The sequence below is a fragment of the Fukomys damarensis genome, unplaced genomic scaffold, assembly GCF_012274545.1.
Source record: "Fukomys damarensis isolate Sample0158 unplaced genomic scaffold, DMR_v1.0_HiC HiC_scaffold_13, whole genome shotgun sequence".
NCBI lineage: Eukaryota > Metazoa > Chordata > Mammalia > Rodentia > Bathyergidae > Fukomys > Fukomys damarensis.
The window spans coordinates 7,392,045-7,408,452 of NW_022900925.1; the positions used below are offsets into that span (position 1 = coordinate 7,392,045).

Genomic DNA, 16,408 nt, shown 5'->3' on the forward strand with positions numbered 1-16,408 from the left:
TGGTTTTTTTTTTTTTTTTTTTTTTTTTTTTGAGACAGGGTCTCACTATGTAGTTGAGACTGACCGGGAACTCAATTATGTAGCCCTGGCTGATCTCGAACTCAAAGCAATCCTCCTGCCTCAGCCTCCCAAGTGCTGGAATTATAGGCATGCATCACGACACCCGGCCTTGAGTTGCTTTCTTTGTAGGGTGAGAAATAAGAATTTGATAGTCTCTACAGTAACAAAATCCTATGACCATTACAGTGGCAAACTATTTCTGTCATAGCAATTAAAATTTAAGTAAAATAATATAGAAATGGGGCAAAACAGGGTAGAATGAGTCCCTGTCCCACCCAGATAATGCTGACAGAGACAGATACAAGGGCACAGAGACAATAAAATAAGCATGTTTAAAAACTGAAGGTCAGAATAGAAAACAATGCTTAAGTATTGTTTTCAAGCAAAATGTTAAATATATGTCATGGGTATCTAGTGGAAGAAAAGTCAAACATGCTAATATTTACAGAGAGAAATATCCTGCTTTTAATATTTTCATATGTTCAGTTTTGTAAAGAAACAGGACTTCCTAAGCAACTTGCAGTTTTTATAAGAGAGAGAAAGAGGACGTCTCTGCTCAGCAAGGCCCTGCAGTTTTGGAATGAGTCTGAAGTGGGAATTGGAAGACTCACAATGACTTAGAATCAACTGACAGAAGAAACAAAAGACTATCTTCGGCAGCTCTTCATGAAGCAACTTTTAAAATTAAGTTTTGAAGCATCCTTGAAAAGCACAATAAATGGCAAGAAAAAAAGTCATGTCATCTTGGGAGGAACCGATAATCTTTTTATAATGTTCAGCTGAGGAGCAGAAACTTTCTGCCTAGTATAACACTGCAATTGTGCAGGCACTTGAGAAGACTTCACACAGGCATCTGGGTGAAACAGAAGAGCAGCAGGCAACAAAGTCCAGGCATTCCAGAACTCAGCTCTCTTTGAAACAACACCTTACATTATTCCAAGGGCAGATCACTTTTAGATTGCCAACAACTCAAATTATTTATAGGAGATTGATTCATATACTTAACCCAATATGAGAGGGAATATTTCTAATTATATCCAACCATCTTTAATATGAGGGGAATTAGGCTTGGAGACCTTCTTTGCCAAAAACATGTTTTGCCAAATATGTTTTAAGAAAGAGGAGGAGGTTACGTGTTTTCCATATTTGATCCTATAAAAGTACCCTTGGAATGAGTGTGACTTGTCTTTCCTCATAAAGCTTCAAGGTAAGAGTGTGTGAGGACAGCGCCCTGTCTGGAGCACACCAAGTGATGCCTGGTTCCTTGCATGCATGCCACACATCCTGGCTCCCACGGTCCTGGCAGCCCTGCCAGTGAAGCACAACCTACCCTGCAGCAATTTTAATTAGATGTCGCGCTCTTCCCAGTCACTTCCTGGTCTTCACTTAAGGGCTGTGCTATTGTTGGGAATTACTAGAATTTAATCAGGAGAAATTTGCTCTTTTTCTTACAGTTCTGACCCACTTCAAGTTTGCATCTCTGCAGGTAAGACTGTGATTATATTTATCATTCCTCACAGAGAGCAAGGAATCTTCAGGCAGTGATTTGGGAAGAGTCTGAGGTGCTAAAAAACTTTTGTTTTTTTGTTTTAAAAAAGCATCTAAATTTCATGGCTGATCATGCTTTTCTTGAACAATTGTGAGGAAGATTTTGGAAACTGAGTCTCATTAACTCGCATCCTTTGCAGTGTATGAAGACCCTTTCTCAGAGTCTTTAGGAGTTTTATGCACATTTTTTCTATTTCTAGCATTGTACTTTGCCTTTTAAATAATTACATTACAACATGTGATGTAAAACCTCAGAATTTTATTCATTTACGGGGAAGATGTAAATTTTCCGTAGTATAGCTTTTACTCAGCCCTAATGTAAAGATTTTGAGATGATATCAAAATGGATAAATACAATGATCTGAATTCTCACCTTTAAAATTTGCCTAAATTCACATGGTGTTTTATAATCTGTAAAATGGAAAATTTTTAAAAATGGTTTCAGCAAGAAAAAAAATCACTTTGTTATTGGAGTCACTGATGTTTGAATGGAAAAAAAAGTGTGAAAAAGTTCACTCAAGTGCACTAACTTTCCTGAAAAAGTACCTTTGTTATTATAAAGTAGATTATATATGAGGATTATTGACAGGATTCATGAATTCAGGTTAAAGTGGCAAGACATGGATTTGCAAGGGTAAAGTTTTCTGCAGTCTTTACAAGTATATTAATAATAGAGAAAATATAGCTAATGACAGGTATAACAAATCTTTGAAAAGTACCAAGGGCTAATGAAAAAGATAAGTTGGTCAAAATTATGATAGAAGGACAAGAAAAACTGATGTATAATAAAACATTTTTAACAAAAGAATGTAAAACAAAGCTCCTTACATTTTGACTTTAACATCAATCAGCCAGTCTTTGTAACTCTCAAATTTATAATGAAAAAAATTTTTGCCATGTAGAAAACAATTTCTAAAACTTCAGCCACATATTCTGATTGTTCTTTTACGTTATGAAGCCAGCTCTAAGCCTTTCTCTGCGCCCAGCATGTGTTCTTAGAGGTCCAATGGATGCCTAAGAAAAGAGGGCTCCCTGCCTACAAGATACTTGTAATTCAACAGGGAAAATAAACTCCATGAGGGAAAAAGCCAGGGAACCATGAATGGAAAGAGCCATCATCTTAGCTTCTGCTCTTTATAAACAATGATAGCTAGCTTGTAAAGATATATACATATACACGTCAAATAAAACACAGAAAGCAGCAACAATATCACAGTAGGCGATCCAGAAACAACTGTCTCTTTCCAAATGCATGATTAAGTACCTGTCATCACGGGCACAGAATGAGCAGACGGACATTTCACCAGCAACCAAGCCAGGGAGGTAGTGACACCCAATGCAATGTTAAGCATCCAGCCAGTCAGTGAATCTTTTAAAAACTTTTAAAAAATATGAATTTAATAGTCCAGTTTTAAAATTTCTGTTATTTCTTTTCTTCTTCTGTCAGGCAAGGTCCTTCCCTGGGCTGCCATCAATAACCTGCAGCCATGAGTTCTGACTCTGAGATGGCCGTTTTTGGGGAGGCTGCTCCTTTCCTCCGAAAGTCTGAAAAGGAGCGCATTGAGGCCCAGAATAGGCCTTTTGATGCCAAGACATCTGTCTTTGTGGCGGAGCCCAAGGAGTCCTTTGTCAAAGGCACAATTCAGAGCAGAGAATCGGGAAAAGTGACCGTGAAAACTGAAGCGGGAGCGGTGAGTAGAGGCCCAGGAGGCAGCCATGTTCTGTTGAATTTTGAGGAGTATGGTCACCCAATTGATGTGGTTATCTTCCTTGTTTTCCAGACCTTGACAGTGAAGGATGATCAGGTGTTCCCCATGAACCCTCCCAAGTTTGACAAGATCGAGGACATGGCCATGATGACCCACCTGCATGAGCCTGCCGTGCTGTACAACCTCAAAGAGCGTTACGCAGCCTGGATGATCTACGTGAGTTTTTTTCCCATGACCCTCTATTCATGAAGGTAGTTACTATTCCTTTAAAAATACTGGGTGGTTAAGGTCCCTATCGAATAATTATATTTCTTTTTTAAATTAATTTTGGTGCAGACCTATTCCGGCCTGTTCTGTGTCACCGTCAACCCCTACAAGTGGCTGCCAGTGTATAATTCAGAAGTGGTGACAGCCTACAGAGGCAAAAAGCGCCAGGAGGCTCCTCCCCACATCTTCTCCATCTCTGACAATGCCTATCAGTTCATGCTCACTGGTGAGTGGGTCAACTGATTTCCATATCAATAATTTCACCACCCATAGTCACAAAATGCTAGAGCAAAAGACCTTCAGAAATAATTTAATTCAATTCTCTAGTGTCTCAGAAGAGGTGACCAAAGCATAGAAAACTATACACTATGAGTGCTGAGAATACAACTCAGCTTTCCTGATTCTATCCTCCATGATTTTACTAGACCTTGGTTCTGTCACATCCCTGTTTTTTTTTTTTTTAGCATGCAAACACATGATTTACTTTTTCCATTTAAAGAATAGAAGCAAGTCTAAGTAATAAATGAATCATAAATTATACGACTAAAAATGAAACATATATGTTCAGTCTTTAACACTTTAATTTCTTGTTGCTTATAAATCATACACTTTTAAGAGCATTATTATCATTTATATGTCATCAGAGTACATCCCAGAAATAATGGCCTTGAATAACAATGATGTTTTGGAGCCATCCACATATAAACAGGAGTTATTCTATTCTTTTCTAAAAGGATTTCATTTTTATTGAGCCACCCTCTTTTGTCTCATCTTTCTTTAACACAATATCATACTTTTGAGAAGTCTGATCATAGTTAAAGTTGTATTCTGTGACCACTGAGACAAAGAAAAATTTTTTTCTACATGAAACCAATTAACCTATTTAGAAATGAAATCTTGACCTTGGATTGATTCACATTATTTTAACCTGTCTAACCACAATTCAAATGTGTAGCATGGTAATCATTTTCAGTTTCATGCATTCATCAACAGACAGCTGCAGTGAAATCTACAGATGGAAACTAGGGGGTATGTATAGTGTTAGAGCCATACTGTAAATTAAACCAGCAGGATAACTACCTGTGGTGACTTAAGGAATTTAAGATATGACAATAAGTTATGCTTCTCCTCCCAATAATAAGAACTCCCTTTCAACCAGTTTCTTTAAAAGGGCTTAAAATAATACTATATACAACTTCATAATAATATGTTGAAAACTCTATAGAAAACATGACACTAATATACTCAAATTATATGCTGACTGTCCATTATTTCCTTCTAGATCGGGAGAATCAGTCTATCTTAATCACGTATGTATTCATATTCTGATATTTATCGGTATTTAATTCTCATTGGGAAGATAACACACCAAGAGAAAAAAATAGTTAATGCTCCCATACCAATGCAATAGCGTGATAATCCAGGAACAAAATATAGTGATGTTTTAACTTTATGGTAGGGTATAGATTGAGTAAAAATATAAAATAAAAATGTTCCAAACTACAAACTCATTTGCTAGTCTAATCCTGAAAGTTCCAAAGGAGTTTCCTAGAAATAGGAAATGTAAAACCCTTCTCCAAGTTTGACTGGAGCAGAAGACACGGAGGAGAGCAGCATACAGCCTTCAAAAGATAGAATGGTTTGGGAACATCACCAGTGGGCCTACTCAGAAAATGTCTATACTGTACTTTGAAAGACCTAATTTGAGCTTCATCTCTAGTCAACTTGAAGAACACATGAACATTTTGTAGAGTTTCTTGCTAATTGTTTCATTTACCACATAGTTGTCAAATGGCTGCTTTGTGGACCCTCTAAATCACAGGCCTTAGCAGCCAAAAAACTCTGGTACATTTTAAACATTTGTATAATAATGAACAAATTTCTCTACTCTTGTCAATGCAAAGCAGAGAAAGAATATAAGATATTTGTAGGCTGAAAAGAAAGATCTAGAAGACTCTCAGAGATACATAAAGACAGATGCATGAGACAGAAAATATTGATGGTGGAAATAGTTTCACTTGTCACAGTGCTTAATTTTTCACATGTATTTGGGTTTTGCTGGACAGTGGAGAATCCGGGGCAGGGAAGACTGTGAACACGAAACGTGTCATCCAGTACTTTGCAACAATTGCAGTCACTGGTGACAAGAAGAAAGAGGAAGTAACTTCAGGCAAAATGCAGGTAGGTCTGATTGCCATGGTCAGAATCCAGGCTCTGGTGAGGCTCTCAGGCAAGAAATCCTCAAGCCCCAGATGCAAGAACTGCTCTTGCCTTTGCAGGGGACACTGGAAGATCAAATCATCAGCGCCAATCCCCTACTGGAGGCCTTTGGCAACGCCAAGACTGTGAGGAATGACAACTCCTCTCGCTTTGTAAGTCTCTTAGTCTCAGATGGGTCCTCTCTAGTTTTTAGGTGCCAGAAAAAGCATACCTGAATTATTTCAATTGTATCACTCTTATGTGCTTCAAGATTTGTAACAACAGCTACTTTATTTGACAGGGTAAATTCATCAGGATCCACTTTGGTACCACGGGGAAACTGGCTTCTGCTGATATTGAAACATGTGAGTAACAGGAAGTCCTAAATTGAATCCAAGAATAACAAATGATGGTTTGGAGGGATATGCTGCAGCTCCTGCTGAGTGCAGAGCCCATAAAACCCCAGTCTGCTGCCAAATGTACCCGTGGTTAGTGCCAATCTTATCCCACACCAAGCATGAGCTAATGTTTCTGTAGAAACCACCAAGGATTGTTGGGCTTCTCTGAAAAATCTCGGCCTCAGGATAACTTCAAATTTTTCAAAGCAAAATGTGTCAGTAGGAGTAGGTAAATGAGTTGCTTCTCGGTTGAGAATATGTAAGTTCTTCCTTATCTGAGCATTAACAAATATTGCTTTTAGTTGTGTCTCTATTTTAAGATAACAGGAGACCCCTGGGAGGGAGAAATCTTATACTATATTCTAAATACCAAGGTTCTTCTACATGAGAAGTGAATATGTGTTTGGCCAAATGTGTTTCACTTTCTAGAGATGGTAAGAGGAACTGCAATGCTATTTATAAAGACATAAAATGTGGAATTCTTGGAAACATTCAATGAAATCTCAAGGGGCCAGTAATATTTAACGATTGGCCTCAAGTTCTAAAATCACTGTGGAGCACTTTATAATTTTCCACCAATCCTATGTCTATCCTCCACTGCAGATCTTCTGGAAAAGTCTAGAGTTACTTTCCAGCTAAAGGCTGAAAGAAGCTACCATATTTTTTATCAGATCATGTCTAATAAGAAGCCAGATCTAATTGGTAAGAAACACTTAAATTCACCAATTAAAAGTTAATTGCTCCTCTACCAACATTTTCAAATGTAAAACATGTACTCTGGATTCTATGTACATAGAAATGCTCCTGATCACCACCAACCCATATGACTATGCTTTCGTCAGCCAGGGGGAGATCACAGTTCCCAGTATTGACGATCAAGAAGAATTGATGGCCACAGATGTAAGTCATATATTATGCATAGGAATGACAATAACAGCTTGCTATAGGTGTGGTTGAGAATAAAGTATACATTCCCCTAAATAAGTTAGTGTCTCGTGCCCTAACTTTGGTCTTCTCATTTCTCCTGGTAGAGTGCCATTGAGATTCTGGGCTTCACTTCTGATGAAAGGGTATCCATCTATAAGCTCACCGGGGCTGTCATGCATTATGGCAACATGAAATTCAAGCAAAAGCAGCGTGAAGAGCAAGCAGAGCCAGATGGCACTGAAGGTACTAAATAGACCTGCATCTGACTGAATGAGAGAACATAGGCCCAAAAAGCTCACTCAAACTCATGCCTCTTATACACATGTCATGTTGGGTAACAGAATTATGCTTTTTCAGTTGCTGACAAGGCAGCCTATCTCCAGAGTCTGAACTCTGCCGATCTGCTCAAGGCCCTCTGCTACCCCAGGGTCAAGGTCGGCAATGAGTTTGTCACCAAAGGCCAGACTGTGCAGCAGGTAGGCACATGGCTTCAGTGAATCACACATATATCCTAGACCTTGTGACATATCTTTTATAATGTGAACAAATATTACTGTAATTGTGAAGGTGTACAATGCAGTGGGCGCTCTGGCCAAGGCCGTCTATGAGAAGATGTTCCTGTGGATGGTCACCCGCATCAACCAGCAGCTGGACACCAAGCAGCCCAGGCAGTACTTCATCGGGGTCCTGGACATCGCCGGCTTTGAGATCTTTGATGTGAGTCAATGAAAACTCATGGCAGAAAAGTTGACAAATACCTTTGTTGCAGTAATGCATGGCAAGGGTCTATGAAACACAGGTGCATTACACACTTGAATGACATATGAAAGACAATCAAAATTTGTCCCTGACATGAACTTTGGAACAAGACAGACCTGGCTTTAAACTCCAGCTCTGTCAACTCGTAGTTGTATGGTAATGGCACAGTATGTAAGTGATCACTGAGCAGTTTCAAGGAGGACCCATAGGAAAAGCACCTAGTTCTTCAGATAATACACTCATTTCTTTGAGCTCTTTTTGCTAGTCAAAAGATTCTGAATTTAAAGTCCTTAGCACAGTCTCCAATTCATAGCCAGCACTCCATAGATAAAGCAAAAGAGATGGTAAGGGCCGTGATGGAATCAAAGATGGTGGTGGGAAGGACCACGACAAATTCAATGAAAGACTTTAAGATTCTTATCTGTCTAATAAAGAGAAATGAAGTGTGTTTTACTATTAGCATAATTTTTCCAATACCCAGGTATAGAGAATAGAAATGGCACTGTAAACTAATTCATACTTGCCTGCCTAGGAAAGAATGCTGTACAGCTTGCTTTACCACTGCTGCTACAGGCTGCTGAGGTCTTCCACCTCCCAGTAGTATTTCTGATGTGTCCGGTGCATAGGCCCCATTTCTAAACTTTTTGCTATGTGTGAGCTGATAGAAACTGGATGACATCTGAGTAAGGGACTTGCTACAGGTAGGATGAAACTACAGATTCCTAAGAGAGCAGTTAGGCTAATCAATTTAGAAAGGTGTCTTTCAAAGAGAATCTTTCATTATACACAGAGCCTTAATTTGCATTTTTCATATCTTAGTTCAACAGCTTGGAGCAGCTGTGCATCAATTTCACCAACGAGAAGCTGCAACAGTTTTTCAACCACCACATGTTCGTGCTGGAGCAGGAGGAGTACAAGAAGGAAGGCATCGAGTGGGAGTTCATCGACTTCGGGATGGACCTGGCTGCCTGCATCGAGCTCATCGAGAAGGTTCTCTTCCTTTTTTCAGAACACAGATTAAACTAATTATATGAAAGAAAAATCATACAACCTTGGTATATGCCTGGAAAAAATTTCTACTTGTACACAAAAATGAAAATTCCTTCTTTGGCTAACTCTGAGGTAGCTATTCTGGTAAAAGGAGATTGAATATTTTCTATAAAGTCCAGAAGTCTATATCTACCCAGGGTTTGCAATGCAAAGCCTTTTGTTTAAATCCACCTTTGCCCGGTGAAAATAGCACTGATTAGAGTATTTTAACTTATTTACTTGTTAGCTATAGCTTCAATGTTACTACAGTTGAGATATAAAATTTTAGTACTTTAAAGCAGATGCTTTCAAATTTCAGTTCTGTCAAAGACTCCCAAGAGTATTTACCATAAACTCTACAAAAGCAAAGCCCTTATCTGCCTTACTCTGTCATTTCCTAGAGTTTGATACAGCACCACCTTCTTGATAGGCATTCCAGAATTCATATAACATTAATTACTTTTCATTCTTCCAGCCAATGGGCATCTTCTCCATCCTGGAAGAGGAGTGCATGTTTCCCAAGGCAACAGACACCTCCTTCAAGAATAAGCTTTATGAACAACATCTTGGAAAGTCCAACAACTTCCAGAAGCCCAAGCCTACCAAAGGTAAGACTGAGGCCCACTTCTCGCTGGTGCACTACGCCGGCACCGTGGACTACAACATTGTCGGTTGGCTGGACAAGAACAAGGACCCCCTGAATGAGACCGTAGTGGGGCTGTACCTGAAGTCTTCAATGAAAACTCTGGCTTACCTCTTCTCTGGAGCAGCAGCTGCTGCAGAAGCAGGTACTTTTCAATAAATTAATATTTTACTGCATGTAAAAATAAGCAGAAGGAGACAGTCTTATAATTGCTTATGTTTTCTTTGACCCCTTCAGAGGCTGGTGGTGGAAAGAAAGGCGGCAAGAAGAAGGGTTCTTCTTTCCAGACTGTGTCTGCTCTCTTTAGGGTACCAACTTCATTTTCTCTACAATTGGATTTGGGATATTAGATCTTGTGTGTGTGTGTGTGTGTGTGTGTGTGTGTGTGTGTGTGTGGAAAGGGGGAAGTAATCTTGAAAGGATTCTAAAAGTGTGTGTGACAGGAAGACGGGTCAGATAGTAGTGGTAGGAATTGAGTTTTAACACAATTTGGAAGAGCTTCAGATAATTTGGAAGGGACACCTCAGTCAACAAGACACAGAAGCTAGGAGGATAAGAGTGAATTGTAGACAGACCAGATGGCAATATTCAATTTCAGAGCTTGAGAATGAGATCATTTGCCACTTAAACGATTCCACTGGGATAGGATTAAGAATAGCATGAGATTTTTCTTGAGGCTTTAAAAACCTCCGAGAGATTAAAGTGCCTGAAGTATAAATTAGGATAGAACTGAAATGAGAAATTTTTGAAAGTTGAAGATGGGTGGATAATGGTGAAAATTGGAGAGGGAGTCAACAGAAGAAAATATAAGGAAACAATTTGATGTAATAGCAAAAAGCTCTTTAGGAAAATTTGTTCTTTTGGCGATCTCATCCGTAATTTCACAAACTAAAGCTCTAGTTATTCTGGGAAAACAGCTTCATAGGACAGAAACCTTTTCATGCTTGGTAATACAGCTGGAAGTTTTAGACTAACTCTCAGAATGAGTATTAAAAGGTCACTTTCGCCGAGCGTGGTGGCTCACGCCTGTAATCCCAGCACTCGGGAGGCTGAGGCAGGAGGATCGCTATGAGTTCGAGACCAGCCTGGACTACACAGCGAGTTCCAGGTCAGTCTCAACTACATAGTGAGACCCTGTCTCAAAAACAAGCAAACAAACAAACAAAAAAAAGATAACTTTCTATGATGCCTGCACGAAGACACAGCTCTGTGTCTAAAAGGAATAAGCATGTGATGAAAGAGGTACAGATGACTGAAAGCTATATCAAGAAAGAAATGAGGGATTTGGAGGAAGATACTGGATTAACAGTAAAACCAGACCACATATACAGGCAAAAGAGAGCAGGCAGAGTATTCCCCTATCTTTAGAATGTCACACTGAATTTAAAACATATGCTAGGTAATTCAACATCAGTGAACAACTGCTTCGACAGCTTAAAGAAACATGTGTTTATAACACATAAAAAATACAAAGCAGGAGAACGTGTTGGGAATGTGAAAATTCAAAAGAGAACTCTTTGAAAATCCCAAAATAAATATTATTCAGTATGTGTGAACCAAGATCATGGACCATGCTCATTATACCTGAACATATGTATGTACATGTGAACATACAAAAACAGCACATTTTAAAACCCAGTGTTTCTATGACTCCACAGGAGAATCTGAATAAGCTGATGACCAACCTGAGGAGCACTCACCCCCACTTTGTACGCTGCATCATCCCCAACGAGACCAAGACTCCCGGTAAGACACCTGTGATAGCCAGGTCAGACTCTGGTGTGATCGCTCTCCAGATTATTATATGGGAGCATCCGTTTCTTCAGGTGCCATGGAGCATGAACTTGTCCTGCACCAGCTGAGGTGTAACGGCGTGCTGGAGGGCATCCGCATCTGCAGGAAGGGGTTCCCAAGCAGAATCCTGTACGCAGACTTCAAGCAGAGGTCAGATATTTTCACGCTGACTTTAAGAGGTTCTTGTTATTTAATTTTTCAGTGAAAGAATCCTTCTACTAATCCTTTATGCCTTCCATTAAAATTCGATGGCAGACCAGTTTGGACTATTTATGGATATATGAAAAGTATGAAATCTTTTGAATACAAAGAGAAAAAGGATAAGATATGATTTCTTCCTTATGTTTGACTACACGATGGCTATGTTGTTTCTACAGTGGAAAGATTTCTTGTTGATGACAACAACCATCTCATTTGTTTGTTTTGGCTTAAACAGATACAAGGTATTAAATGCAAGTGCTATCCCTGAAGGACAATTCATCGACAGCAAGAAGGCTTCTGAGAAGCTCCTTGGATCCATTGACATCGACCACACCCAGTATAAATTTGGTCACACCAAGGTAATGTTCTCTAAATCCAACCTAAGCCTTTCCTTCCCTTCCAGCCTTATAGTTGGTTTCTTACCAGCACCATCACCTCTGCTCTGGTTTTCTTTTTTTACTAATTAATTTTATTGGTACAACTTAAATATACATAACAATCATTTACATTGAAAGGAGTTTGTACCTGAATACAATATCCCTTGACCCCTCTTTTTCACTCATTCCCCTTCCTTCTCTTCAACCTCCCCTCCCTCCCATTTACAAAAGCTTTGTTTCCATTTTTTCCTTATTTTCTTGATTTTTTTCCCTCTCACCTCTCCCCCTTTCATAGCCTCCCTTTCCTTTTGTATAGTTTCTTCCTATTTCATATTCTCTATAAAGCATTTTGGTCCCTATTCAGTTTCTCTACCTATTATTATCTATTACACATTTTGGTCTCTTTCAGTTTCTCACACTAAGGAAACAATGTAATATTTACACATATATGTGCACAGGTCTTTTTCAAAGCTGGCCTTTTGGGGCTCCTAGAGGAGATGAGAGATGACAAGTTGGCCCAACTGATCACACGAACTCAGGCCATGTGCAGAGGATTCTTGGCAAGAGTGGAGTACCAGAAGATGGTGGAGAGAAGGTACTGATAAGGAAAATGGACTTTACCCCACCATCCTAGGTTTTTAAATTCTTTTTACTATTATAATCTGATTTTGCCCATGTCTTTCCTATCACAGAGAGTCCATCTTCTGCATCCAGTACAATGTCCGTGCCTTCATGAACGTCAAGCACTGGCCCTGGATGAAGCTTTATTTCAAGATCAAGCCCCTACTCAAGAGCGCAGAGACAGAGAAGGAGATGGCCAACATGAAAGAAGAATTTGAAAAAACTAAAGAAAGTCTTGCCAAAGCTGAGGCCAAAAGAAAAGAGCTGGAAGAAAAAATGGTAGCTCTGATGCAAGAGAAAAATGACCTACAACTCCAGGTTCAAGCTGTGAGTATCAGAGCCCATTTTTGCAATCTGATGCTAAAATTTTGGCTCATTTGTCACTAAGACAAATTCTCAATTCTATGGAATTAAATGGCTGGTTATACATATTTTTCTAATTTACATCTCCTTTGGATGTAAATAATCCCATTCTGAGAACCCAATAAATATTCAGGGAACTGGGGTTAAATATTTGATCAACAGCCACTGTATAACCCATTTTTATGATCCAAACCTGTCACCAAAACATTAAATTATTCTTTATTTCTTTGAATTCAGAAAGGAAATTGATTGGTTTTACTGGGGCTACAAATTCTGGATACACAGTTTAAATTTTTTTCAAAAAATTGAATTAGAGATACTTAGTTGAGTTCTGTGATTTTATTATACTTTGTATAGACTAGGATTTTCTAAATTAAGGAGAGGTTCATCATGCTTTCAAGAATCAAGAGGTAACTGATGGGAGTATTTAAGGTTGAAGCCAGAATAATGCTCTCTTTTTGGTACAGGATGAGATCTCCTTGACAGTACTCCATCCACTGCCCACTTGGTAAATGTTTGATGAATTCCAGACCTTAGTGATACAACTTTGAGCTAGAAAGATGGCCTGTGCTGTCACAAGTTTATTTTCCAACTCCTATTTCTTCTCATGAGAAACACACTTGTTACTTCTCTAAGCACCACATTTTAATACGTGTCATTTCCCCTTAGATTTTCCAGGTGTTCCTTTTAATTCCAAACTATTACATCACTAGAGGATAAGTCTTACTGTTAAAAAAAATTTTTTATTGGTAAAACAAGCCTTGTTTTTAAGTCATTATTCAGATATTGCTGCTTCCTCTCACCAACCTTCTAGATACCAAGTCCTTTTGTTTATTAGCTTCTTACATAATAAACTTTTAAACAACTAAACACTAAACAAAGAAAACTGATCTGAAATTGTATACCAGCATGTTAAACATAGATTAATAAAATAAAACAGTGTCATAATTTTACTGTTTGCCATAATTTTATTTTTTAAGTGTAGTTTCTTGGTAGTGGAAAGGTAATAAAAATTAATCTGATGCCTCAAAACATATTTTGCTTATTTAGTTTCAAAATATCAATAGTATTTGAAGCATCCAAGGAACTAAAATCTAAATGTATCGATTGTTCATTCAAGGAAGCAGATAGCTTGGCTGATGCAGAAGAAAGATGTGACCAGCTGATCAAAACCAAAATTCAACTTGAAGCCAAAATCAAGGAGGTGACGGAGAGAGCTGAGGATGAGGAAGAGATCAATGCTGAGCTCACAGCCAAGAAAAGGAAACTGGAGGATGAATGTTCAGAACTGAAGAAAGACATAGATGACCTTGAGCTGACACTGGCCAAGGTTGAAAAGGAGAAGCACGCCACGGAGAACAAGGTAGGAAACGTAGTCTGATAAACCATATGGAGGTTCTGCCACCCAACAGAGCTGCTTTAGAGCAGAAATTATGTCTTTCTTAACCTCTGTAGGTGAAGAACCTGACGGAGGAGATGGCGGGCCTGGATGAAACCATCGCCAAGCTGACCAAGGAGAAGAAGGCCCTCCAAGAGGCCCACCAGCAGACCCTGGACGACCTGCAGGCAGAGGAGGACAAAGTCAACACCCTGACCAAAGCTAAAGTCAAGCTAGAACAGCAAGTGGATGATGTAAGGCTAACATCATGTCAAAATAATTTATTTTATAACTAAGTGAAAGCACAAGTTTATATTCCTATGATGCAATGAGGGCTCACCAAGTGTTTCCTACAGATGAGAAATATAAAACACGATCCCTGATGCAAAGACCAAGAGATACACAAGAAAAGTTTTAAAAATTAATAAGGAATGTTAGCTGTTGAGTAACGTGGAGAAAAAGAATTAAAGGAAAGGAGGTTTTGTGTGTTCACCAAAAACAAAATAATAATAAAATAAACAATTGTACAAACAAAGCAGGTCATTTGCTGAGCTACAGGAAGATAGAAGGATGAAGTAGTGATGATCAATGATATTTACTCTCAGGGGAACACATGTGACTCTGAAGAAAGAATGTGGAAGATAAATTTGACTTTCAACATGATCTGATATGTAATAGAGAACCCACTGAAAATGTTTGAGTAACGGAGGCATTAGCAAAGTTCATGGTTTGGTGAAACCAAACCATGGTGTCCATGTGATGAAAACTGATTTAAGTGGTTTCTAGTAGAGACATATACAAGGCATAATGTCTCAGTAATTTGCTGTACAGTTTTACTTCTAACCTTGCAAATAGTGAATCTTTGAAGTTGGTAAGTACCAAGAACCTTAGAATTGATAGGATGCATCTTCCTGATGCATAGAAAAATACTTTGCTTAAAGATATAAATTAACTTTCAATAATTCAGCCTGAGAAAAAGTGGTGCCACTCTAGAAACTTCATTAATAATTTGTTAATATTTAGCTTGAAGGCTCTTTGGAACAAGAAAAGAAAATCCGGATGGATCTAGAAAGAGCAAAGAGGAAGCTGGAGGGAGACCTAAAATTGGCCCAAGAATCCACAATGGATGTAGAAAATGACAAGCAACAACTTGATGAAAAACTTAAAAAGTAAGCAGTAAGGACAAAAGTTTCAGGAGGAAGTTACTACTAATATTTCCGTGAATGACATACGGTATTTATCCAACAGAAAAGAGTTTGAAATGAGCAATCTGCAAAGCAAGATTGAAGATGAACAAGCTCTTGGTATGCAGCTGCAGAAGAAGATCAAGGAATTACAAGTAAGTACACGATCAGCACCGGTCTAATCAACAAGGAAAATGACTGACACTGGAGCTGAGACTCACTGTTCACCATTTCCAGGCCCGCATTGAGGAACTGGAAGAGGAAATCGAGGCAGAGCGAGCCTCCCGGGCCAAAGCAGAGAAGCAGCGCTCTGACCTCTCCCGGGAACTGGAGGAGATCAGCGAGCGCCTGGAAGAAGCCGGTGGGGCCACTTCTGCCCAGATCGAGATGAACAAGAAGCGGGAGGCCGAGTTCCAGAAAATGCGCAGGGACCTGGAGGAGGCGACCCTGCAGCACGAAGCCACGGCGGCCACGCTGAGGAAGAAGCACGCGGACAGCGTGGCGGAGCTCGGGGAGCAGATCGACAACCTGCAGCGGGTCAAGCAGAAGCTGGAGAAGGAGAAGAGCGAGATGAAGATGGAGATCGATGACCTTGCCAGCAACATGGAGACGGTCTCCAAAGCCAAGGTACTACCATGACTGAAATCTCAAAGATATTTCTGCAGGACAGGTATGAACCTTTCAAGAATCTTCAGTGACTAGGAGACTGAGACAACGCAAGAGAGGGAACACGGTAGATGAGGAATAACCCCAGTTTGCTCACTCTTTGAGAAAAGCCGTGCCCAGGTAATATGGAGAGTGACAGCTTCAGTACCTTCAAATGAAAAATACAACCCAACCATCCATTTATGACATTTTAGACACTTCGCATTGACTATTGGGCTTCTTATTTTCCCCTTAAAAAACAAATATAATTTGTTTGTGCTCACAAACATCTCATGAGCTGAATTG

At 39.3% G+C, this 16,408-nt stretch overlaps 1 protein-coding gene across 2 annotated transcripts in view; it reads left to right on the plus strand.

Annotated features, from left to right (window-relative positions):
* Positions 1 to 1,293: 1,293 nt before the first annotated feature.
* LOC104855903 (myosin-1) overlaps positions 1,294 to 16,408 on the plus strand; it is a 103,485-nt gene continuing 88,370 nt past the window's right edge. For both annotated transcript variants that reach the window (XM_033762788.1, XM_033762787.1), the window contains exons 1-26: positions 1,294 to 1,546; positions 3,056 to 3,299; positions 3,390 to 3,533; positions 3,654 to 3,810; positions 4,867 to 4,894; positions 5,651 to 5,765; positions 5,864 to 5,956; positions 6,085 to 6,148; positions 6,785 to 6,883; positions 6,978 to 7,081; positions 7,213 to 7,351; positions 7,466 to 7,584; positions 7,676 to 7,825; positions 8,687 to 8,857; positions 9,372 to 9,684; positions 9,777 to 9,847; positions 11,198 to 11,285; positions 11,366 to 11,483; positions 11,770 to 11,893; positions 12,370 to 12,506; positions 12,604 to 12,859; positions 14,016 to 14,258; positions 14,351 to 14,527; positions 15,297 to 15,442; positions 15,522 to 15,612; positions 15,695 to 16,084. In XM_033762788.1, the coding sequence (XP_033618679.1) occupies positions 3,096 to 3,299; positions 3,390 to 3,533; positions 3,654 to 3,810; positions 4,867 to 4,894; positions 5,651 to 5,765; positions 5,864 to 5,956; positions 6,085 to 6,148; positions 6,785 to 6,883; positions 6,978 to 7,081; positions 7,213 to 7,351; positions 7,466 to 7,584; positions 7,676 to 7,825; positions 8,687 to 8,857; positions 9,372 to 9,684; positions 9,777 to 9,847; positions 11,198 to 11,285; positions 11,366 to 11,483; positions 11,770 to 11,893; positions 12,370 to 12,506; positions 12,604 to 12,859; positions 14,016 to 14,258; positions 14,351 to 14,527; positions 15,297 to 15,442; positions 15,522 to 15,612; positions 15,695 to 16,084 (3,741 nt within the window). In that variant the 5' untranslated portion in view covers positions 1,294 to 1,546; positions 3,056 to 3,095. The remainder of the gene's footprint in view (positions 1,547 to 3,055; positions 3,300 to 3,389; positions 3,534 to 3,653; positions 3,811 to 4,866; positions 4,895 to 5,650; positions 5,766 to 5,863; positions 5,957 to 6,084; positions 6,149 to 6,784; positions 6,884 to 6,977; positions 7,082 to 7,212; positions 7,352 to 7,465; positions 7,585 to 7,675; positions 7,826 to 8,686; positions 8,858 to 9,371; positions 9,685 to 9,776; positions 9,848 to 11,197; positions 11,286 to 11,365; positions 11,484 to 11,769; positions 11,894 to 12,369; positions 12,507 to 12,603; positions 12,860 to 14,015; positions 14,259 to 14,350; positions 14,528 to 15,296; positions 15,443 to 15,521; positions 15,613 to 15,694; positions 16,085 to 16,408) is intronic.